Source organism: Cydia amplana, chromosome 16, assembly GCF_948474715.1.
Source record: "Cydia amplana chromosome 16, ilCydAmpl1.1, whole genome shotgun sequence".
In the NCBI taxonomy this organism is placed as follows: domain Eukaryota; kingdom Metazoa; phylum Arthropoda; class Insecta; order Lepidoptera; family Tortricidae; genus Cydia; species Cydia amplana.
In genome coordinates this window covers 12,839,461-12,863,932 of record NC_086084.1, presented here as the reverse complement: position 1 = coordinate 12,863,932, position 24,472 = coordinate 12,839,461, and the positions used below count along the sequence as shown (strand labels likewise).

Here is a 24,472-nt window from a genome sequence, read left to right as displayed (position 1 = left end):
CATCTCGTTCCAATAAGGGAATGCTCTTTGGACTTTAATTTAGAACTTCAGAGTCACATGGAATAGCAAATTATAACAGTGGCACACGAATTTTTAAGTACAGCGAGGTGCACAATTGCATAGACAGTTATGAATGGAATTAATTCAAAAGAGGCTATGGACTTCTGCAGCTGGGTGTAAATGGTGCAACTGCTTTGAATAAAAGTATTATCAGTCTGTTTAAATTAAGTAAGATCATATTGTCCGTTTAGTTACTTCTGCTGAAGATCTACATCATACATCACGTATTCCTTAAGTTGCTTGGTAGCTCTTTAACAGAGTAATAATTTTCATCTTTCGTCATCAGGTGTGACGCGACAAGTGGGCGACGCATTACAACTGGAACGCTCGCAGCGAGCCGGCAGGGTCGTCAGCATTGGCATAGCTCCGTGGGGCATCGTCGAAGGGGCAAATGATCTTATAGGCAGGGGCAGAGACGTGCCCTACCATGCTATGGCTTCACCAAGGTAAGCGTGAATTGTGACATTTACGACTTTCGAGTTTTGGAACACATACTTACATACTCAATCGGAATTTGTCACGAGTGCGTCAGTAGTTTTGAAGTTTACAAGAAAAAATATAATTCTAGAATGAAAAAATGTCTAGCCAGATTCAATCAGATGATTTGTGACGCGTTTGCGTTTTAAGATAAACGCCAGCTCCATTTTAATGGAATGAACATCAGTGTGGCTACCACCAGTGCCAAACGCACTGACAATAAACGCCATCAAGAACGTAATTTACTTTCTACGCATCTCGCTCGTACTCGCATATTGGTGCGAGCGAGATGCGTAGAAGGTAAATTACGTTCTCGATAGCGTACGAGTATATATGTCAGTTTTGACACTGTTAGTGACTCATGGTACGGGTACAGGCCTTAAATCGGATACATTAGGATTCTACTCCTTTTCGTTATCAGACATTTTTTTTATATCAAGTGTAGGGTATAGGTAACCATTACAGAGAGAACATAAACTTATTATTGTAAAATTTATAATAATGATTAATTTCTTTAATTTCCTATATTTACGGTTCATATTCACATCACTACAACTGTCAATGCAAGTGCAGTATTGGCAAGGTGCGAAGTCGGTGGAGGGGGAAGTGGCGTTGATCGTCACAAACACAGGTAATCTTATGGAATGTCCGACATCAGTACTAGCGGCAGCCGCTTGAACTAATTTTACTCCATAAGATTTAACGTAGAAAGTCCGACAAAATGAGGGCAGCACCAGTCGTGCACCTAGCGAATTGCACGCATTTTGGCTGTACACACACTAATAAGGGAGCTATTTGAAAGGGTCCGGGGTACTTATGACGGTGGATGAACTGAGTCCGTGCATCTGTGCTTGGAAGAGGACGTCGTTGATCAGCTTCTCCGCCAGTATCCTCATGTTTGGTGGCAGGGTTCTTAGTTTCGCTGCTACGTTTATACCTGACGGAAAGAAATGATGAAAAATTAGACTGTAAACGAACTCGAGCCTTATGAGTCTAAATTTAGAAGAGAGTGAGATACCTAAATAGTTATTTGTTTTACAACGGGGCAAAGTTGTTGTTTAACCGCTCGTGCTAATATTGATACCCGAGCAAGCGAAAAATTCCAAAATTTTACAAAGCACGAGGGTCAAACAAAATTTGTCCCCGAGTGGAACACAAAAATTTTCACCATACCAACCCGAAGAAAATATTAACTGTAGTGATGGGCAGGACATCAATTTAAAATGAGTTTGTATGAGTACCTCTTTTTCAAAAATGAGGTGTTACAATGTCTTACTTCAAATGAGGTGAGGTACTGGCATATTTGCATATTTTCAGCATCGGCATCGGCTATTTTCTCCGATAAGTTCAGAGCTTATCGGAGTTATCGGCAACAAAAACTAGTTAAACCGAATTTTTAGTCAAACACAACTTGTCAGTCAGTAAGAACCAGGAAAGTTATACTCATCCCATTCTTTTGGATGCTAGTACTAGAAAAGATAGAGTTATTGACAGTATGATATATATGATTCTCTCTATTTGGTATGAGACAGTCCTGGGCCAAACCATATAATATAATTATACTCCTATTATCCTTTACACATAAATATTTAATTTGAATGCAATTCTCGAGGTGAAGAAAAAGAAAGACAGATCAATTTAAGAACTAAGAATCAAACCAAGGACCTAGTGACCTACATCCTACATAGAAACTTTGATGCTTTTATGAAACTTGTTCTAATTTAGCTGTTTTATGGATTGTTCAATTCAATTTCAATCCTTGCTACTTGATATTATTTACAGTTTAATAATAATATATTTCAATAAGAATAGTAGCCTTAAAACTGCACGACTGTTTTTTAGCAAAGTAAGGAGAACAAATTCCATATTTTCTTCTAATTAGATATCATTATAGATAAAAATAACTAACTTACCACTTCAGATCATTTAACAGTAATGTGATAGTAAATAAAAGCACATTCGCGCAATATTTTTCACTACATTTTCGTATGCAAAAGACACCAAGGTAAGGTAGAGCCACGAGCCACAGGTATATTTAATCGTGTAAACAATGTCCCTGTTTAGATATTTCGGTATATATATATATATATATATATATATTAGCATTATCACTATAAGACAACATATTGGACTCATAAACTAAACGAAGATCTTGTTGCAAACTTGTTCCGTCACTGTCACTACTGTCAGTGTCAGCTGCCTATAAATTGCGTTTCATTTCGCACTATTTCTTGCGAATTCAGTCTTACTTCATGGTGATTGTTGAGATTGTCAAGAATGTCAAGTGAAGAAATAGAATAGAGTCTGTGCGGAAAGAGAAGAGTCGTTGAATGTATGGGGCTCAATACATTCCACGACTCTTCTCTTTCCGAACAGACTCTAACAGGAAATTTGCATTCCCTAAGCCCCCTCCAGACTATGCGCGTGAATCGCGGCGCGACTTCGCAGAGCGAACATATTGCGACGTTGAATTATGACTCCACACTCGCACACTTCACGGTGAATTCGCAGTTTGGTTCGCGCCAAGATGGCGGAAAAGCATCAGCTGATCGAGTTTAACTGTCATTTATCTACGGCATCATACTTGCTGTGGCTATTTTTCCATTTTGTTTTGTTGTAAAACCGTAAATTATAGACGCTTTATATAATATAATTAATATTAATCTTGCAACTGATGAGCCAAAATAGTGAGTAATGTGGAGTCTTGCTAGTTCGCGCTTCGCGCCTCCTTTGACGCGGGCCGAAAAATTGACAAAAAATGGGGAACAATGCGCGAAGGCGTGAACAATCTGCGAAATCGACGCCACACTCGCGTTCGCGGCTTCGCACCGCGATTCGCGCACGAGTGTGGAGGGCCCTTATGAAACAGTCTATGAAAATTGACATTTATGTGTCCGCACCTGCTGATTCGATCGGAGAATTTCATCAGATTGGCGAAAAATTGTCTTGTCTGGATACCACTTATTTCAACGTTGTTTACGAAGAACGGTAACAAAAAGTAATACAAATTCAAATCATTACGTAAAATACATGTTTATTACACTTAGTAAATTATACTTACTATTTAATTACTACACTAACGTAAATTGTCACATTTTGTGTAAACTACCGACCGTATTCACCGTATTATATTGCAAAAATTTAAATAATATTTTGTTCAGTAATCCTTTACTGTTTCTAAGCATGCTTCGTAAATGCTCACGTCACATGCATGCTCAGTCAGAGGCGAACCACGTTCGACGTCTTGCCGCCCTGTCACACTTACGTACGAATTTACAAGTGCGACAGAGAAGCAACATGTCGAACTTCGTTCTGATGACTTAGATTTCCCGCGCCATTCGGCCATTTTGACAAGTGAGTTAGGATCAAAAAGGCGTAAGATGTATGAAAGCGTGCAGCACTTATTAGCACTTAAGCCCTTGCTACACGGTCGCCGACAAGCCCCCAGACCGCGTGGCCTTGGTCCGTCCCGGACCGTGTAGACAGTTGTTTCCAACAAAATTTCGTTTGACCTCCGGACGCCCTTGGCATGCGAGCGCGCGCCAGCGACCGCGGTCTGAGCGGTCGGTCCGGAACCGTGTAGCCGCCCGTCGCCAACCGCACTAGGCCATTTCGCTTGGAGGACGCGCCGTGTGCGCTCGTGTGGTTAATAGCCATGCCATGGGTACTCAGTAGCAATAATTCATCAAATACTTTCCTCTTCATTCTTAGAAAGTTATGTATGTCCCAGTAGCGTAGTCCAGCAAATTCATTAAGTTGAAATGACTCAACAAATGCCGTTTTCTGAGCCAGCGTTTCATTCATATACCCTTTTCTTTTTTACAAGCTTTTTATTAACTTGCAATATACCTAATGTAAGTATGTAAATATGTTTGTACGGGTCAAATCTTGCAAGTTAAATTAGACTCACTTTCTAGTTTCCGATAGAGCTGAAAATTTGCATACATATGTCGGGTGACAATGCATTATTATGGTACCATAGAGCTGATCTGATGATGGAGACGGGAGGTGGCCATAGCAACCCTGTGATAGAACAACGCGACCTAATTGTGTTTGGGGTTTTTAGAATTGTCTCGACGAGTATTAGTTGCCTGTGGAAAGAAAAGTACAGTCAGCGATAAAAGCTTGTACCAAAAATGAAATTTTTGACAAAAACTTATTTTTTTGTCATTGCACTAGTATGAGTAGGTTATGAAATTTGGCGCACCGGCCAATAAGTTTTGCCGCCCCAGAAGTCAAGGAAGAAAAACAAAATGCAATCCGCCAGGAGTGGCATACGCCGCCCTTAGGGCCATACACCACTGAGTAAGTGAGTAGGTACTAATGCCACGCCAACTTTCTGAAAGGTTACGGGCCATTTTGTGCGCTTGCAGTACGTGTTGTCCGTCCGCGAGTTCTGAACACACTGTGGTCTGCCACCGTCTAGCCAGACAACTCAGACGGACCCACATACCAAGGACAGACCAAGGTCAGACGGTTAGTAGGCTTGTCGGCGACCGTGTAGCAAGGGCTTTACGCTTGTTGTCTTTCGTGTTTAATTTTTAACGTATTTTCGGTAGTGAAGCGGTGATATTGAAGTGTCTGTCTCACTCCCTCTTTTGGTATTTCTAATTCATTGTTTCATTTTGAAATGAATTTTAATAGCCAGTTTAAACTCTCGCGCGAGCCACGAGACGAGCCGCGAGCCCACCGCTTACACTCTCGTCTCGTGGCGCGGCTCGCGGCTCGTCTCGTGGCTCGCGCGAGTTTAAACCGGCTAGAAGAATTTGAAGTGTTCATGTCAATGTCACAGTGACGAGGTGAATGGTACAAACTCAACGCATTTCTCGGTGGACCTTTTGCCATTGCAATAAGGTTTGTAGTTCGGCAGTTGACAGTGTGGACGGTTACTCGTTTCTTAATTTGAGTGTCAGTGAGCCGGCGAGCACCTAGCGGCTCGCGCCTCGCGCGAGAGTTGGTTGTAAGGGGCGTGTAAGCTATTAGGCCCGCGAGTGAATTTGAAAGGATGAGAGTTTTTTGAAATTTGAAGTGTGTGAATGATTTGTGTGGCAAGAGGTGTATGTGATGCGCGCGAGTAAATGAGTAAAATGAATGGAGGAGTGAAGACATTTTTGCGGTGTGAAGTACTGCGACAATTTAACATAATGAGCGGTACAAAAGAGGTGCCTCGCGAGTGAGCGACTCAACACTAATTAACTGTAAGATATCAAACCAAATCAAATCCAAATGAATGTTATTGAACATTTATCATTCAAAGTCAATTCTACTAGCAAACATAAGAAAAAACTCAAAATCTGCATTTGATTGCTTTGCCTAACATGTGAACAAAATGCAATTTTGCTACAAGTTTTTGAACAATCATGAGAATAACCAGTTCGTGTGGTGAAATAGTACATTACATACAGGAGGTGAATTCGTGAATGCTGCAGATCGCAGGTGTTTGGGCTCACCTTCGGTTCGGGCCATAAATATGCGGTCTGGGGCTTCCGCCCGTGGTTTGTCTAAAGTTTTACGTCTTGCCTTGGCCAGGAAGTGAGATTTTCTCCTCGTGTAGCCTAGGGTGACGTTAAAAGTGTTACCTATCGCATCATACTCGTCGTCGACCTCAGTCCGCTTCTTCGTATCCTCGTAGTATTGCCTAGAGTCCTCTATCATGCTGGTCTCCACATTGTACTCCGCCGCATAGTTGCCTGACTGCTCGTAGCTCTCGTCTTCAGGCTGGTCTTCATCCGATTCCTGTAAACAAGGAAAACTTCACTTTAACCTCCTAAGACTCAGGGTTCTACTCATAGTCTAATAAAACATGGTCTTCTCTTCCCAGAGTGACACAAGCCTACGTCACAATAACATTGCCACTTTATATAGCGCTATTGCAATTATTATTATATAGCGCTGTCGCATGATGACGTAGGCTTGTGTCAGTCACGTGGTCGGAAGAGAGTACCAGGCGGAGTATATTATTATACCATGGTTCTACCCATAGGACTTATTAAGTTCGATGAAATTTAAATCATTTGCAATCGGAAAAGAGTTGCATTTGTTATGTTTCGTTCGATTTTCGAACAAAAGAAAATCAACTTTTTTTCTTACATTATGGGTTCAAATATCACGGGCAAATATTCTTTTTTTGTTGTATGGCTGGGCCTTAGGCGGCTATAGTAGTTTATGCAACAGTGATATAATAAGGGTTCTTAAAATTCAAGGGTCGAAGTTACAAAACGAGACGTAGTCGAGTTTTGTAAAAAAAGACCCGAGAATTTTAAGAACCAATTATGAGCTGTTGCATACATTACTTTTTCTATGACAGCTGCAGCAAATTAAAAAAAAAGAGTTATTATTAAAAAAAAAGAGTTATTATTAAAAAAAAAGAGTTATTATTTAAAAAAAATTGAGTTATTATTTTAAAAAAAAAGAGATATTATTGTAAATGAAAACATACCTCTTTCAATCAAGATGATCGGAACTTGTATCTTTAAAAAAAATAAAGCAGTTGTATTATACTCATAAGATGACTGCTAGCAGTCATCTTATGAGCCTATAGACAAAGCATTCAAATGACATTGCTTTAGATATCACTGTCAGTCATTTAATTGACACATTTAAGTGCTGGAGTAGAAAAAGTATCTAAGAATCTAATACAATTCTATCAGGAAATATACGTACTAAAATATAATTTAGAAACTGTTAGTTTATTTAACCCTTTGACCGCCAAAGATGTCAAACACGAGCGTGGCTACAGCTCAATATCGACCTTCATGCATTCCGATAAGGTTCATTATGACGCGCCGCACACGTCTCACAAATTCAGTACTTACAACCTGCTTTATTACTGATAACAAGGACTGTGTAGAAGCAAGGTGCTTTCTTTTCACAGAAAAGAGGGGTTGGTCTGTGTTTATTTTGCACTTAGTTCAGCCATACCTACAATTCCTATTCCTAGTTTGACGCGCAATTCGACTAATCGAATAGCTAATCTGTTAATCGAATCTGGCGTGAGCACGTTTTCTAATTTCGAGCAAATCCGTTCGAATTCGGACAGTAGTGCTTGAGCTTTGTACAAGTAAGAAATAAGTTGGAACCATTTTTATTGGCAAAACTGGGGGTTTATATACTTATTTAACCTTATGAATAATGACAATTGTACATATCGATGTACGTAAAGAGCTGTAGTAAGATAACTGCATAGAAACGGCTGCAGGGGGGTCAGTTATCTCTGCAACGTACAGTACAACTGTCTTGTCAGTGCCAAACGAAATGAAAAATTATCAGGATATAGATGCTAGATAATAGATGCTACGAAGTCACGTGACTATTTCCATATTTTATTCGAGTACCTATATTGTTATGTTATTTAAGTTTTGATTGGCGTCATTAACGATGGCTTATTGGTTACAAAAATGAAAACCTGATAGTGTTGTGAATTTTTATTTATTAATTGTTTTTAAACCGTTGCTGGCTGTGGACTTAGTTTGCGTTTCCTGTTTATAAATCTTAATATTTTTTACAATACAAACGAATTTCAACATCGTTTTATCCTGTAAACTCATTATTACAGATTAATTTGAAAATATAATAGGTATTTCATTATTTTACTTTGTTTTCCTTTTCGTTCAAAATGTGGCTTATATATTTTATGCGTATACCTATGCGATTTAATTTACCTACCACAATATAATTTTGTATATAAAGATAATTCATTACAACAATATAATTTTGTATATAAAGATAATTTATTACAACATCAGCGGGCTCAGCACGGTTCCATTTTTATCGATTTGTTAGCTGTACGTCGATTTGTTAGCTGTAATCTTATCCGATGTTTAAGTTAATAAATGATAATAGTGCCACAGTCGCCATCAGATATATCGGAGCGGCCGAGGTGCTCAAAAATATCCGAACACGACTATAACGCCTTGACTTGACAATAGAGGCGTGTTCAAATATCTGTGGCCGCTCCGATATATATGATGGCGACTGAACATGCTGTCCCTTAAGTGGGGGAACAATTATAAATGAGCTCTTTTAGCATGTAACTAAAATATGTAAACTGCATATTTTGTTGGTAATATTAACAAACAAGTAACTAAATGCTGTATTCTTTTGTCAGATCGAAGCTCGCGGTGCTGAACAACCGGCATGCGTACTTCCTATTGGTGGACAACGGCTCGGTGGGGCGCTACGGCGCGGAGATCGTGCTCCGACGCAAGTTGGAAAAGTACATCGCGGCGCAGAAACTACATCCATGTGAGTACTAATTAATTAATGTGCAAACTTTGGGAACAAATAAAATTATTTTATTAAATACTAGCGTCCCGCCCCGGCTTCGCACGGGTTAACAAATTATACATAAACCTTCTTCTTCGATCACTCTATCTATTAAAAAACCGCATCAAATTCCGTTGCGTAGTTTTAAAGTCAAAGCATACAGACACAGAGACAGACAGCGGTAAGCAACTTTGTTTTATACTATGTAGTGATTAATGTGGTCAATGTGGTGTGTTGTGAAGTCAATGTGGGGCATACAATTTTTATTCAAACAAAAATTTCACTTTTGAAACTGACATATCCAATCCATATCGTATATTTACGTATTTTGACGTATATCTTGAAGTTCGATTCGAATCAGGCCGGAGATTTGTTTTATTAAACTTGAGTGTTTTAACTTAGTTTTGTTGAGATAAGTATGTCAAGAATAAATCTAATACCTTTAAACTAGAAATTTTTGTTTGTTTATTTATATGTATAGGTATTTATTTATATATTTCGGGGACCACGGCTCTAACGATATCGATGAAATTTGCTATATGGGGGTTTTCGGGGGCGATAAATCGATCTAGCTAGGTCTTATCTCTGGGAAAACTCGCAATTTGGAGTTTTTATATGTTTTGCGAGCGAAGCTCGGTGTCCCAGAATTCCCAGATATTATAGGTATATTTAAATAAACAACATGAAGAAGGTACCTGTCTTCATTACACAGACCAAAAATAATAAATGCAAAGTCGTAAAAAGCGAGGCATGAATGTGTCCACAATTAGTACGGGCCTTTGTTTTTTGTGTTCTCGGGAGAAAAATGCAGGGTTTTGTTACAGAATTGGGAAATTGCGTTTCATTTTCATAGGTCATAAAAAACAGACTACGTTTAAAACGACTTGATTAACACGTTGCAAGAGGAAAATAAATGCTTAAATAAAAAATATTACTTCGTCGTTTTGAAACCTGTTGCTTAACATACTAAAGTGCGTTTCGCGAGATGATTTCAAGATTAATTAAGTACCTACTTACTAAGTAAATTTTGTGTAAGAAACTTTGGATACGGGTATGTAGTTTATTTAACGTAATAGTAACTCAGAAACAGCAAAAATAGGAGTTACCAGAAATACATGAAAAAATCGTTAAAGCTGCTAGTAGGTAAATAAATAATTTTTCTCAAATATGGACGGCAAAGTCGACGTTGCCGATTAAAAAATAGGTCGCGAAGTTCGTAGTTTATGGTGAGTCAAAAAATTAAAAAGTTACATACATTGCAGTGTCGATTTCGGGACTGCAATGTTGCATACAAATTCCATTATTTGTCGAGTTCCAAACTTTTTAAAAGTTGAAATGGCCATATCAAATGAAGGCATACGTCCATTAAACAGCCAAACAGATGATCAGTACTTATTATTATAATGTTGGTACCGCGACTATTTAGGTGTCTCAAATAGGTTGGCGTATTTTCAGTAGAAAAATACGCTTCTATTTTTTTTAAAGGCGGCAAAGCAAATCTTTTTAATGGTTTTATTTTTTTCTGTGAATATTAAAACGTTTCTTCTGTAAAATATTTCTCTTTCTTGCACCATTTTTGAGAAAAGCACTATACAGTGTGGAAAGATAAGTCGGGCCCTGGACGGAAACTACCTTAAATCCTTAAGCTGGCTCATTTTACTTAATGGAGACATTCCTTTATTTTTAAAAAGAAACAAAACTGCATTCAAAGTATTTTTCTTTTTTTCTTCAATTTGGCTTGTTTAAAAAAATCTAGAGTACTAAATATTACATTTTATGGATTTTTTGTACGACAGACGAGTTTAAGACCTAATGTTTCTTGGAGAAATGTTATCACTAACATTAACTGGCCGCGTAGCCAAGATGCCAATCGCTTACGCTTCGTAGCGATCGAAACGCAACTGTCACTGTCGCACTAATATGGAAGAGTGATAGAGAGACACAAAGCGTTTCGTTGTCGAAGCGATAGCGATTGTAACCTTGGCTAGGCCGGCTGTATCGACTATAGTAGAATAACATTGCGAGTTTTTATTTTTTGGAATTTTTAGTCGGTTCGAGTCCCGGGCGAGGCAAGCGAGTTTTAGAAAATCTTTGAATGCAGTTTTGTTTCTTTTAAAAAATAAAGGAATGTCTCCTTTAAGTAAAATGAGCCAGCTTAAGGATTTAAGGTAGTTTCCCTCCAGGGCCGGACTTATCTTTCCACACTGTAGGTATATGACTCGGCTGGAAGGCTACTTGCTGGCTTCGGATTCAATAAAACGGACACCCAAGGTCGTCGCCGTTTAAACCGAATTCTCAGTCAGCAAGTAGCTACTTTCGAACCTCGACAATAATGTACTATTCTTTTCCACCACAAAGTGCAAAAATGCGTTATTTAAACTACTTATACATTTTCACACGGCGGCGTATAAAGGGAACATTTAATAAAGCATTCGTTTCCGTTTTCCGGTTTATATTAAGCGTTGAAAATAACATTTGTCAACAAAGTAGAGGGTATAGCAAAATAAAACCGATAAGTCTCTAAGAAACTTCTTCTCAAATAATTTCTCCATTTTCAATATAGTTTACGAGCGCTGGAACCACTCTCAAGAAAGCAAATTGATCTGAATCTTTCACGTAGAATTTTCACTTCAAAATCTAAAAGCAGACGTTTTAGCTAACGTACTGGCTTGGAACTAATCCCTAAGGTTATTTCCATCGTATACTTACATACGTAGAAAGTACATTTGTATCAGAAGAACCAGTTTAAGAGTGATATCCAGTCGCATATGGTTGATAAAAAGATCTCGAAATTGTACAAAGAATAAATATACTTAATAAACATTATGAGACAATTATACTCAGATCGACCTAGTCAAACAGTAAGCTCAATAAGGCTTGTGTTATGTATTTGTATGTCAGGTGAGGGTATAGAGAATATCTACATATAACCATAGAGAAAAAAGTACATAGAGTGCTCACTCCATACATCAGTGTTGGACTTTTTGGTAACAAAACGCTTATTACATATTTTCATAGTCGACATCTAGCATAGAGTAGCGGAATTATCAGTGAGTACTGCTACTTGACAAATCCCGCCACCACAGACGGGTGACACGCCCACTGCCAAATTGCCATCCCACGCCATTAAGTACTTCATTACAACACACGCCTGGGTTTTTCATCACACTTTTCCAAATCAGCTATCAACAACTCCTTGTCTCTCATTAAGATTTTAGGTAAGTCCGACTACTTCAAAATGTCGGCTAATTCCGAAAATCATCCATAATTCATCTTAGATACAGTCCATTTTTGGAACTTTTCGGCTACACCTTACCTCATCCTGACCCGTCGACGCCGCCGGCGAGCTCGGCTTCGTTTTATAGTTACTCCCGTCCTCCCCGAACACGAAAGTAAACATGTCATAATACCACAAATGCGGCACGTAAATCTGGTCCGAGCCCGTTGCCTTCGCTCGACTGTCTTGAACTTTTTTAAATTCCCGCCGTACGCACGCGCGCAAACTCTCAATCTTCCTCAAAATATGCACTTTAGTAGCCGCCGGGTCGTATTCCTGAACCAGCTCTGTTAATTTTGTGATGGCTTCGTTCCTTTTTCGTTTCAATTTGTACGCTTGACAAGTTTTGTCCCATAAACAAGGCTGGTCTTTGTATAAAGCTATGAATCTTGTTAGTAGTTTGCGAGGGAAAACAACATTGTCGGCCATTTTGGTTTCACGCGCTTTTTGTGTGGAGAGCACGTTCGAAAACTTGCGCGGCGCGCGGGGCACTGCACTGGCGGGCGAGCGTGTTGGGTGCGTAGTGCGTCCCGCTCGGCTACCCCTCACCCCCGCTGTGCCCTGTGCGCCAGCTTGCTCGCGCTCGCTCCAACAACCGTCTGGCTGTGTGTATTTCGCTTATCGAACGCATCCTTTGGCAAACATCAGCGTGTTATCAACCTGGCGAAAACGGACTCTGTATTCTTGAGATAAGAATTACTGGTAAGCATTCATAACGTGGCAGGCTTTTGCGATGCAATGGACGGGTTTGAAATTGTATGATGAATGAATAATGCCCATTGAGTATTCTTGCAATTAAAATTAAATTTACAATTAATTTGAAATTATAATTAATACTGAATCCTATGTGCCGGTGTGTGGGTAGGTATTTTAGTCATTAGTCATTTCTTTTCTATAAGCGCACAAAGTGTGGGACTATCACACTGAGATAAACGGAGAGGAATTTAACGTTTATTATGGTGGCACTTTCACACTCGGTCATGGCAAAGTGCGTTTGGAGTTAACTTGGTCTGACTCTACCTACCATCTATTTCTTCTTTGTTATATTACCTATAACTTATGTTTAGTAGTAAAATGTAACCTATATTTTTATATACCTACCTAATTAACTATAGGTGTCATCCATTTTTGGTCCACTTTTATTTAAATCCTCCCAACTCGTAAACTCTACTACGGTGTTTATGTGAACTCCCAAAGACACACAACTTTTTACTGCCACCTTAACTAGAACCCTTAGCCGTAAAGATAAAACAACCCTAAGGTAGTTTGATGGCTTGTTAGGAAATTTGACAATCTGAAGTAGCCATCAATAGACTCGCTATTTAGAGATGCCACAAGGAATAAGTTTTTACACGATTGGCTTGAATTCGTGTGCGTGACACCAATGTAACTGCCCCCATTCTTATTGCCCGTAAGCCCGTCTTTAGATATACATATTATTTATGTCAATGTAGCTAATATAGGTTATATTCAATCAACATCATATTAGAAAAAACATCACTCGTCTGAAGTTAATCACGGATTCTCAGCAAGCAAGTTAGCCAAGTACCTACAGTTAATAAGATTTATGTGTTTAATTTGAACGGGCGCCGTTGTAAATTAGAGCAACAAAACTTTCCAGAACTCTCTTCCTGTTTAGAAGGATTTAACTAAACGGTTTATTCGTCAGGTAAAATGGAAGGCAAACAAATAAGTTTAATAATGATAGGATTATGTAAGTGTAAGTATACCAAGTGTACATTTAGGGTAATTGTGTCAGATACCGTCCAATTATAGGAGATGTCTACTTTGAAATGCTAAAAAAAAATATTTAAGTAGTCTTACTTAAATGTGCTATATTTGTTTGTATTGCTCATATTGTCTATTTTAGGTTAATATTACGTGACCTTAAATAATATTTACGGTTTATTTTATAAAAAATATATTTTGAAAAAGTAGGGTTATTTCAGTTTCCGTCCGCCTGTGAGCTACTTTTCGTCCACGTATGAGTCAGTTTTCGTCCACTGTATGAAAAACTGTAGGGTGCATTATTGCATTGAAAATCAATTATACCTATCTTTATTTTTTGTTTTTATGTTATATAGATAATTCTTAGTTAGTTACTAGCTTCTGCCCGTGACTTCGACCGCGTAGAATGGTTATTTTCGTGATAAATATTTATATATATTTCCTTCCTCAGGACTCAGACCGACAAACAGTGTTACATTCGCATTTATAATATATAATATCAATATAATAAGGAATCATTTATTTTTAAGCTATGTACGTTACTAGTACCGACTTAGTTTTGTTTTGCATATGCGACAAAAAAATCGCAGCGATTTTAAAATTGTGATTTGTCACATTTTTCCGCGACTGCTCGCGACGCCATTGTCACAAAGTGAATTGCAGCATACGGAGTTGTATGGCCCCGCGCGCACTGCGATAATAAAATCGCACCCCGGACCTCAGTCGGCATTTCGCTCTCCAAGAGTCAACATATCGGAACCTGCTTCTCCAATGGAGTCACAAGATGAGACGCTAGATGTTGACCGTTTAATTATAGAAATAGAAGGAGATCACCTTTGTGGTATAAATACTCAGTCATACAGCGATTGCATATTGTTTCACGCCTGGCGACTGGTACGAAATCCATGTCGAGAATGAACAAATCGTCGACTTTTCATCGCAGTGCGCGCAGTGAATTTTCTGCGATAAATTACAGCGCGATTCTAAAATCGTCTCGCAAAAATTAAAATCGTGGTGCGCGCTTGGCCTTACAGACGCCCGGACCGTGACTTTGCGGTCCGGCGCACGTTCGATCGTGTGTAAGGTGATCCGCCGTATGTACGTCCATTAAAGCCGTGTAACAGACAACCGCACCCATGAGTGAGAGCGAGAAAGAGATGGCTTTTAAGGACGCAGTTTTATAAAGCCCCACATTCACACTCCTACCGTGTAGGCCGCCTCGTAGTCCGCCTCGTTGGGTAGGATTGTGTATGGGGGTTGTGGACTACGAGCCGTCCTACAAACGGCTAAACGGTAGGACGGCTCGTAGTCTACAACCCCCATACACAATCCTACCCAACGAGGCGGACTACGAGGCGGCCTACAAGGTAGGAGTGTGAATGCGGGGCTTAAGTGAGAGCGAAAAACAGATACTTATTAAACCAGCATCCACACGGCCTGGTACAGCTATCAGTTCATGCTGTAGGATATAGAGCGAGATAGGGAGACAATTATATGTCTCATTCTTGCAGGACTATTTTGTAACATCGTGTAAATACTGCTTAATAATCATAGACATTTCAATTATTTTAAAGCCCGCTCCACACTCGTGCGCGAGATATTAAGGAGGGAAAATCGTAAGATTTGACATTTTTTATATTAAGATTCGAGTAATGCTTGATGCTTAAATAATTAATTGCCTATTTTAACTTATTTCCTCGCATATTTGGGGCAAACCACTATGCTCCGGTGGGAATAGCAATTCGTGGAATCGTCTCATTGTCGGACTCAGTTCAATTCTTTCATTTCGTCGAACAAAATCGAAACTCATCCACGAATTGATATTTTCGCCCTCAGTAATCATGTAATAATAAATCTCGTCTACACCACTCATAGTACATGGACGGAAACTGAAACAATATTTAAAGCTATTTTTAGTTTTCGACCACGTATTTTAAACATGATTTTAATCAAGCAACACTGACAAAATCGTGGACGAAAACTAAAATGTATAATCTTATAAGCAAGAAACATCATTTTAAGAGAAAATATGTAGTAGTTTATAAGTCTTTTGAAGTAAAACGATCATAACAAATACTCACCTAGCTGTTCCAGTTACCGTCCGTGTGGTCGGAAACTAAATATTTTTCAAAATTAGTATGTCAGTACTCGTCCACTAAATTTATCAAAGATTATTATGAAAAAACTATAAAAAACACTTAAAATTGCGTTTACTATACTTTTAAGTTGCAGTATGTGCCAATAACGTAACTTAAACTAGTTAAATTAATTAATAAACTTACCGTGAACATTTGCCGCCAACACTTTTTTTTTCTTGCAAAATGACGTTTTCAAGCTCTGGATGCAATGCCGCCACTTACATAATTTTTTTTAAAGCCGCTATTTGTCAAATAACACTTTTATTTTGGTAAAAATATTGCTTAGACATTATGGATTGCAACAAATCCAAACATGTGTGAGAAGGCTTGTTTATATTCAAATTTTCCGCAATTCTTTGTAGCAACTCCGCCAAGTGGACGGAAACAGGCACTGGACGGCAAACAGACACAATTACTCTATACTATAAATTTTTTAGGTAAGTAACCTTTTTTTTTAATTTTGGGGATAATTACTTTTGGGGATATTCAGCCGTCAACCAGCATTTACCATCAGGTGAGATTGTAGTCAAATGCTTACTTTATTCCAATAAAAAAATACTTAGTCATGGTCATGAGAATCGTCAATTTTTGGACAAAGTACGTTGCAGACATAAAATTTTAATATAATTTATATATTTTTTTTAATTTAAAAAATAGTAATAAGCTCCTAACACTCCGCCTTTTCGTCAATCAAAACACTATTTTCGAATGGCATTTCATTTAGCTTTCTAAGCGCCGGGTTAACCGGTTAAACCCGGAATTACCATGGTTACCAGTACAACTTGACACTGAGTTAATGGTTTAACCGCTTAACCCCGGGTTAGTGGGATGGTGCAAGTGGCCCTAAACGTAGGAAAAAGTTTAACACAAACAGCGGCTCTGTTTGTGAACATGTGAATGTAGGAAAACAAAAACATGCACAAAACCGGCCACAGGAAATTAGACTTCTGGCTGTGGAATGGAATAACAGAGGCCATGATTAATAGTCGACTCTGAATCCTACAAGTAATTGAACGCCTATAAATTATTAAAAAGATTGGGGTATCCCAAATTAAACCGTAGCGTCAGATGATTTGAGACAGTTTTTAGATAAGAGAGAAGGTAAGGTGAAGGTAAGATGTATATACTTAACAAATTTAACATACATCTATAATTTTTTTATGAATGTACGCTCACTGTAGGTACGTATAATCGTATAATAAGTACATAGGTACGACAAAGTTCATTTTGCACCGACTTGAACAAGACAAAATTTTTGAAACGTTATATTTTCATAGCAGTTTGATATAGGTAGCTAATAGGGAGGATCAGATCAGACTGACATCTGACGTTGTTCAGCTCAGCATTTCACTCATACTTGTCCGTACATGTATTGGCGCGGGCGAGACGCACGATAACTTAACATGATTCAAATTAAAAGTTGTTCACTACCACTATTCATGACAATCATGACCTATATATACTCAAAGTTTAGTCAGCCATAACAAAATCACCCTGTGTAAATTGATTTTCCGCAACTCGGCAGTCTCAAAACTTTTGCATCCAGTTCTACAAAATGTGCAAACGAGAAAAGCGATTGATTCTACGTGAATAATTTTAATCTGGCTGCAGTTTTGTATTCAAGTTGCGTCCGTGCAGCTACGGTAATCAAACATTCAATTGCCATTGCTGGATGCAGATTGCAGGCCCATTACTAGTAATGCAAGACTCACAAAAGCCGAATTTGATGAAATGATTACAATGATTAACGTGCGTTTTTAAATTAAAGAAAAACCCCACCGTTTCGGACAAATTCTAAGATAAAAAAAGGTAAGTAGGTAGATTAGGTATCTACATAAAAAAGATCTTACCCAAAACTGTGACTTCTTAAAATTTTTCTTTAAATCTAAAAAAGTATACAATCGCTCGCAGACGTATCTGCTTGATAAACAAAACAGATAAGCAACGTACAACACAAGTTTCATGCTTTCTTCCGGATGGCACTATACAGTCGTAGCTTGAGCTAAAAAGTCAGGATGTAATAAGATTCCATCCTTTGTTTGCCAAAATAAGGCGCCCGAACAATTGTTTTTATCGCTCCACCACAAACGAAGGCTCCTATTGTTTAACCTAATAATGTAATAAAAGTGAGGGACAGGAATGAGGAGCTTATTAGAATTTATTGCGTCTCTCTCGTCGTATTTTAAGGGTGGAATCACATCTGTCAGCATCGTGCCGCATTTTATATATGAGAAATCGCTCGTTAGTGTGAAGATGCGTACGCATGCTTTCAGCTTTCCGATGCGTACGCATCTTCATACTAACGAGCGATTTCTCATATACAAAATGCGGCTCGATGCTGACAGATGTGATTCCACCCTAACGCCCAACCTTCCTTAAGTAGGTAAACAGGCGGCCTAGCCAAGATGACGATCGCTTGCGCGTTGCCATCGAATTGCTTTGTGTCTCTCTATCACTCTTTCTTATTAGTGTGACCGTGACAGTTGCGTTTCGATCGCTACGTAGCGTTAGCGATTGGCATGATTGGATTGGCATTGTCTACGGGGCCAGAAGTGAGAATTGAAATAGGGTTACAGGAAAATCGAAGTTCGCTAATTGCGGGCATCTTTCTCTGTCAGTTGTATAAAAAATACTTACTGACATTATATTGGTTAAACAGTGAGCTGTCTAAAACGAATTCTAAAGATCTCCTAATTTATTGCAACGAAAGCAATCTCCTTCATTTATTATCATGCCGCGATCAGAAAGGGATTAGAAATAACAGATTTCCATACACTTACGTCAAAATCAATATGGATTGACAGCTATCTCAATCCCTTTCTAATCGCGATTCAGTAATAACAAAAGGGAGGCAATAATTGAGACAAAATTTATCAAACCATAAGTCCTTAACAGTAATGTGGCGTCAACAGGTAGGTCTTTATACTCTTTATCTCTAGGCAACAAACCTTTCTTATCTAACCCCTCGAATGCTTTCAGACTCTCAATTACCCCAGCTCAATATCTTTTTATTATCACGCACCCTCACTACATATTGGTATTTTTATCAATTTCGGCGCACAATGGACGGAGGGCCTTAAATCTCCTTTTATGGCTATTAATGCTGATATTGTGGTGTCGCCATATCCCTGAGGCTGATTCTGTTTTAACAATTGGATACGGGTTTGATCTTGTTTTGATACGACCATGAATCAAGGCGGAAACAGTGGCTCAGTCGTCCAAATATAGCCTCTCTGTTGAAATTAGGTTGAGTGAGCCACTGTGCCCGGCCTTTTTCTACAGAGCCACTGTTCCCTCCTTCCTCCTTGGCCCTATACGACCGAGAGATACGACCCACGGGCACCAATAAATGCGAGCGATTCGCCTTATGGGCCGATTTCCGAATGTATTTCGACAGCACCAGTCCATTCAGCGTGAGCCGCTATCGCTGATTGGTGCTTATGGTCAAGGTCGTGTCAAAATAAATTCAAAACTCTATCAAATTATTAAAACAGAATCGGGTTCACTGTGTTGACTCTGTATCCCTGGCTTACTGGATATTCGGCGCGAAATAATGCTGCCAGAGAGGATCACTTTACTCAAGAGGCGTGGTAAACGCTTAAGTATAAGATTCGGCTATGTTGATATTGACGGCTGACATAGACTTATACATCCATAATTATGTTGGATGGAAACGTAAAATAAGTTCTTAAAGTTTGGCAAGAGTCGCTTGGCAGTGGAGCTAAGGCAGAGAAAATCGTGTGTCTGTCGAATACATATACGTGTGTCGAGCGAGTATAAGAAAAGAGCGATTAGTACCTATAGTTTTTTTTTATGTCACTGAAAAAACTTATATACAAAACTAAAAGTAACACTTACGGCCCGATTCGGATTTTGTAATAAACATCTATTAGATATCTTTTAGACATTGCCAAGATACGATAACGATATGTTTAAGATCTAACCTGTCAAATTTGACATTTCCGCGATTCTGGAGATACTCTTGAATGATTTCCGCAAGATATTACTTAGAGATCTAATTCACATCTAATAGATATCTAACACGATCTATCGTAAAAGTGACATTGGTTGCCCGAATTGCGCTGCAAAAGAGAACTAGTTGAAATCTAAACTATAACGTATCTAGAATGGATCTAGTACGTGTCGTCTCTTGTGAATATCTTGAAGTTCGAATACGGCAGTCAGACTCTCCAAATGTTGCTCAACCTTTTGTCTGATTTTTTTTATTTTTAGTCAATATTTTGCATTTTATCGTGAAAAATATCTTCTGCCCTATAGGTAACAGCACAACCAAGGTGAGATTGAATCAATGTGAGACCAGCAGAAACAAGATACCCACTATTTTTGACCACCACACACATATGAAAGATTAAAGCGTATGTGCAGATATTTTTAAGTGTCTTGGTCGCTCCAATATATCTGATGGCGACTGTATAGTCACCTGCAATAGTATGTTACATGTAATGCCATAAGAGCGTGTCACACATTTTTGCGGCATTGGGAGAGTAACATATTATTACTGCTGACTGTACAAAATTAATGTTGTATTAAACAAAGCCTCAACAATTTTAAAATTAAAGCAACAATGGAAAATGCGCTTGCATAATTGCAGCCATTATTGGGGCGTTAATTGAACACTTGAACGAACTGCTAAACAATTTTCATGAGAAATTGTTGCGAATTTAATCTTTACAAAGTATTAGTACTCTAGAGGCGTATTTGGATTTAAAAATGTTATACCAACTGTACCAACATGATGATTATGATATTTATGATAAACCTCTAGGGTTCGTCGGGTCGGGACTAGAGTCTCTGCGGAAAGAGAAGAGTCGTGGAATGTATTGGGCCCCATACATTCCACGACTCTTCTCTTTCCGGACAGACTCTACCTAAAATATTTTAAGTAAGGTGAGCTGCGAAATTGCATGGAGAAATTATGAATGAATTCATTGATAAAGTCGCCATGCACTTTTGCGGCTAATGGTACATTACAAGGATGCTTGAAGGCCTAACCAAAACCGAGATGACAAACGCTTGCTGAAAACAAAACGGTAGCCCTATGTGTTGTCTCTATCACACTTCCATATTAGTGCGATAGAGAGACAGATAGCGTTTTGTTTCATGCAAACGATTGTCATCTCGGCTAGATCTCCTGTGCTCAACAATGAAATGCACAGTCACCATCAATATTAGCGGTCTACGCGCCAAAAGTCGCCATCAAATACTTATATCGGAGCAGCCAAAGCGCTCAAATATGAACACGCCTCTATTGTCAAGACGTTAAGAGTGCGTGTACAGATATTTTTGAGCACATCGGCCGCTCCGATATATTCTGATGCCTCTGATGGCGACTACTTATACTAACAGATACCTACTTTTGAAGGCGAACTGTAGAGATTTATCTCTATTTGGAAAAGTTATCCAGGGTGGCAGATACTTTGGGTGTCATTTCATCTGCTACTATCATACCTGACTGTAGATTTTTATCGCGCAGCATGGTTACATTTTTATCGCTTGTTACTATGCCCGTCACTTTCGCATTTACATACTTGTTAGAACGTGACATGCATGGTTACAAGCGATAAAATGCGACCGTGCTACCGCCGCACGATGATAACATGACGTCAACTTCGGTACATTCCGCTTGCTTTTATGATTATATTTTTGCATTGCAGATATTGTTTGTGTTACATTTTTAGTCTCAGAATAAGCCCTGAATCTGCTGGTAAAGATTGTCGAGAGTTGGAAATTTTGTTGCACTCCGCTTTGTCAGCGGGCTCTTGAAACTGTATTGCAGCAAAGTTGATAAACAGATCCAACTTTGAAACTGCCATGCCAGCCAAGCAAATAAATACTTACGTATATTTTATTTGATCGTTTTATATCTTAGACATTCACAAACGTATAAAGGGACAAAATCGTTATTATCTGTGGATAAGTATATAATCAGAAATTTGTCTAGATTCCATTGAAATTTGTCAAAATAAACGGTCCCATTATTATCGTCATTATCTGTAGAATGCATCAAATACGAGGGGCGTTCAATAAAAAGTGAGAATGAGTATGTTACATACAACTTATATTAAATGTTATTTTATTTTTCGACATAGTCACCTTTTAGCATAATACACTTAGTATATCTTTTTTCTAAACTTAAAATTCCATTTCTAAAAAAGGTTTCATCTTGAGTACTTGAAAAATCTTGTATTGCAGCGACTACCGCGTCGTCGTCTTCAAATTTCTTGCCTCTTAGGTATTCCTTCAATCTCGGAAATAGGTAGAAATCACTAGGGGAGAGGTCTGGTGAATACGGAGGATGCTTAAGGATATCGAACCCAGCATCACGTATTGCAGCCATTGCAACGGCGGACTTGTGTGCCCGTGCATTGTCCTGATGGAACAACACAATTTTCGAGAGTTTACCTCGCCGTTTTTCACGGATCTAATTGCGCAATGTTGCTATTTGTTTGGCATATAAAGAGCCCGTAATAGTGGCTCCATGCTCGAGATACTCAATCATTACAACCCCTTTACCATCCCAAAAAACAGAGCCCATGACCTTACCGGCAGATGGGCCCACCTTGAATTTCTTCGGAGTTGGAGATGATGGCCTTTTCCATGTCATAGACTGCAGTTTCGTTTCAGGGTCGTAATGATGGAGCCATGTTTCGTCCATTGTTATAAATCGCGCCAAAAAAAGTTCCCGGTCTTGCTGTATCAGGTCCAAAGCTTCTTGACAAATCTCGACTCTAGTTTGTTTTTGCGTGTCAGTAAGCATTCTGGGTACCCAACGCGCTGATACCTTTTTCATACCCAAGGGTTCATGTAAAATATTATGCACGCTCCCCGTTGAAATCTTTACATTTTCAGCAATAAAACGAACCGTGACACGACGATCCGCCAAAACTAAGTTTTCAACTTTTTTCACAATTTCTTCAGTTACTGCGGTAGTAGGGCGTCCGGAGCGGGGGTGATCCATGGTCGATGTTCTTCCACGTCTAAATTCGGCGCACCAACGTGCGACTGTCGAATACGGAGGAGCATTAGACCTTAAAGTGTCCCGTAAATCTAAATTGACTTGGTCCATAGAAAAAAATTTCAAACACAAGTATTTGATAACGGCGCGCAGTTCAATTTTCTCCATTTTCGCTAACGTACTCAATAGCATCGCAAAGAAATCGCCGTATTTTTTTTTAAACAAAGAACATTTAGTTTTTTTTTTCATGGCAATCAACTAGGTAGATTAGCTTTGTCGGCCAGTATTTACTTTCCTAATATTTAAATAGTTTGCATCTCATTCTCATTATATATTGAACGCCCCTCGTATGAGACAAACTAGATTCCATAGTAAATTGAGCAGTCTGACCACAGCTTGATAGCAAGATGATTATGATTAATATGGTCGCATTTTTATCACCTGTCATGCTATGCGTCACTTTCGCACTTACATATTTGTTAGAACGTGACAGCCATGGTGACAAATGATAAAGAGCCGGCCATCTTAGCCCTACTGTTCGTCTGTCTGTCGAGAACTGATGGTATTTTGTCGTGTCGTTGTCATGTCTAATTTTGAATTTAAATGTCCCTAGTTTCAAATATGTATGTCAATCAGCCAGTCAATCAGTTGTTCTAGGTACGTCAGGTCGCCACGGAGGTTGGAAGACACGACAATAAATATTAAAGGCGCATTACTAATCGCTCCTAGGATTAATAATGAATGCCACTTTCAAAACTCCAAAAGACTGGAGTTCTGAAACTCGATTTGAATTTCAGTCAAGGAAAGGTCAAAGGCAGGCACGTCTCGTATTTCGGAAGTAAAAAAGCCGGGCTTTAAACCCATTTCTTTAAGAGGGGGTGAAGCCAGGAAATTAGAAGGGGATATAAGATATGGCACGCCGCGCGAAACTGACGACAGAGGAAATGGCCATTGTGCGAATTACCTTTTATCTGAATTAATCAGAAAATAAAGGTACTTTTCCGCACTAGTGCGTAGAATAGCACTTATCGTGCGTACGTCGAAACTTTAAAGTGCCATATGTACTGTAAAACGTTGTTCGATACACGTGCGAATAGGTAATTCGCAACTCGTGTCGATTTAAAACACTCCCTTCGGTCGTGTTTTAATTTATCGCCACTCATTTCGAATTTCCTCTTTTTCGCACTTGTATCGAAAATAAGTATTACAGTACATATGGTGCTACTTTCCCGCACTAGTGCGTAAATAAGCACTTTTCGTTGCTATGTCAAATATTTAAAGGGGCATATGTACTGTAAAACGTTGTACGATACGCGTGCGAATAGGTAATTCGCAACTCGCGTCGATTTAAAACACTCCCTTCGGTCGTGTTTTAATTTATCGCCACTCGTTTCGAATTTTCTCTTTTCCGCACTTGTATCGTAAATAACTTGTTCCATTTTAAACTTTTGCTGGTCAGGTCCCTTGGCAATGTCACTAGCTATTTTACACAAAAAATATACCTACTGCTATGGTATAAGTACAGAGTAACGGTATAAAACTGCAAATAAG

General features: G+C 38.8%; 2 protein-coding genes across 2 annotated transcripts in view; one reads left to right on the top strand and one right to left on the bottom strand.

The window, feature by feature from the left end:
• The window catches only part of LOC134655107 (transient receptor potential cation channel trpm), a 301,664-nt gene that overhangs the window by 200,862 nt on the left and 76,330 nt on the right, over window positions 1-24,472 (top strand). Inside the window, exons 6-7 of the mRNA XM_063510569.1 lie at window positions 347-506; window positions 8,645-8,781. Of these exons, the coding sequence (XP_063366639.1) occupies window positions 347-506; window positions 8,645-8,781 (297 nt within the window). The remainder of the gene's footprint in view (window positions 1-346; window positions 507-8,644; window positions 8,782-24,472) is intronic.
• On the bottom strand, window positions 1,327-12,586 carry LOC134655094 (uncharacterized). The gene is made up of 3 exons (XM_063510556.1): window positions 12,119-12,586; window positions 6,117-6,273; window positions 1,327-1,474 (listed from the first exon to the last, which is right to left on the bottom strand). The coding sequence occupies exons 1-3, from the start codon at window positions 12,506-12,508 to the stop codon at window positions 1,329-1,331; spliced, it is 693 nt and encodes a 230-aa protein (XP_063366626.1). The 5' UTR covers window positions 12,509-12,586; the 3' UTR covers window positions 1,327-1,328.

Bases quoted from the DNA above. Each gene is read 5' to 3' on its own strand.
- LOC134655094 (XM_063510556.1), bottom strand. From the start codon at position 12,508: ATGGCCGACAATGTTGTTTTCCCTCGCAAACTACTAACAAGATTCATA. The intron at 6,274-12,118 runs GTAAGGTGTAGC...CCTTGTTTACAG, and splicing joins CGTCGACGGGTCAGGATGAG to GAATCGGATGAAGACCAGCC. The intron at 1,475-6,116 runs GTAACACTTTTA...TCTTTCCGTCAG, and splicing joins CGACGAGTATGATGCGATAG to GTATAAACGTAGCAGCGAAA.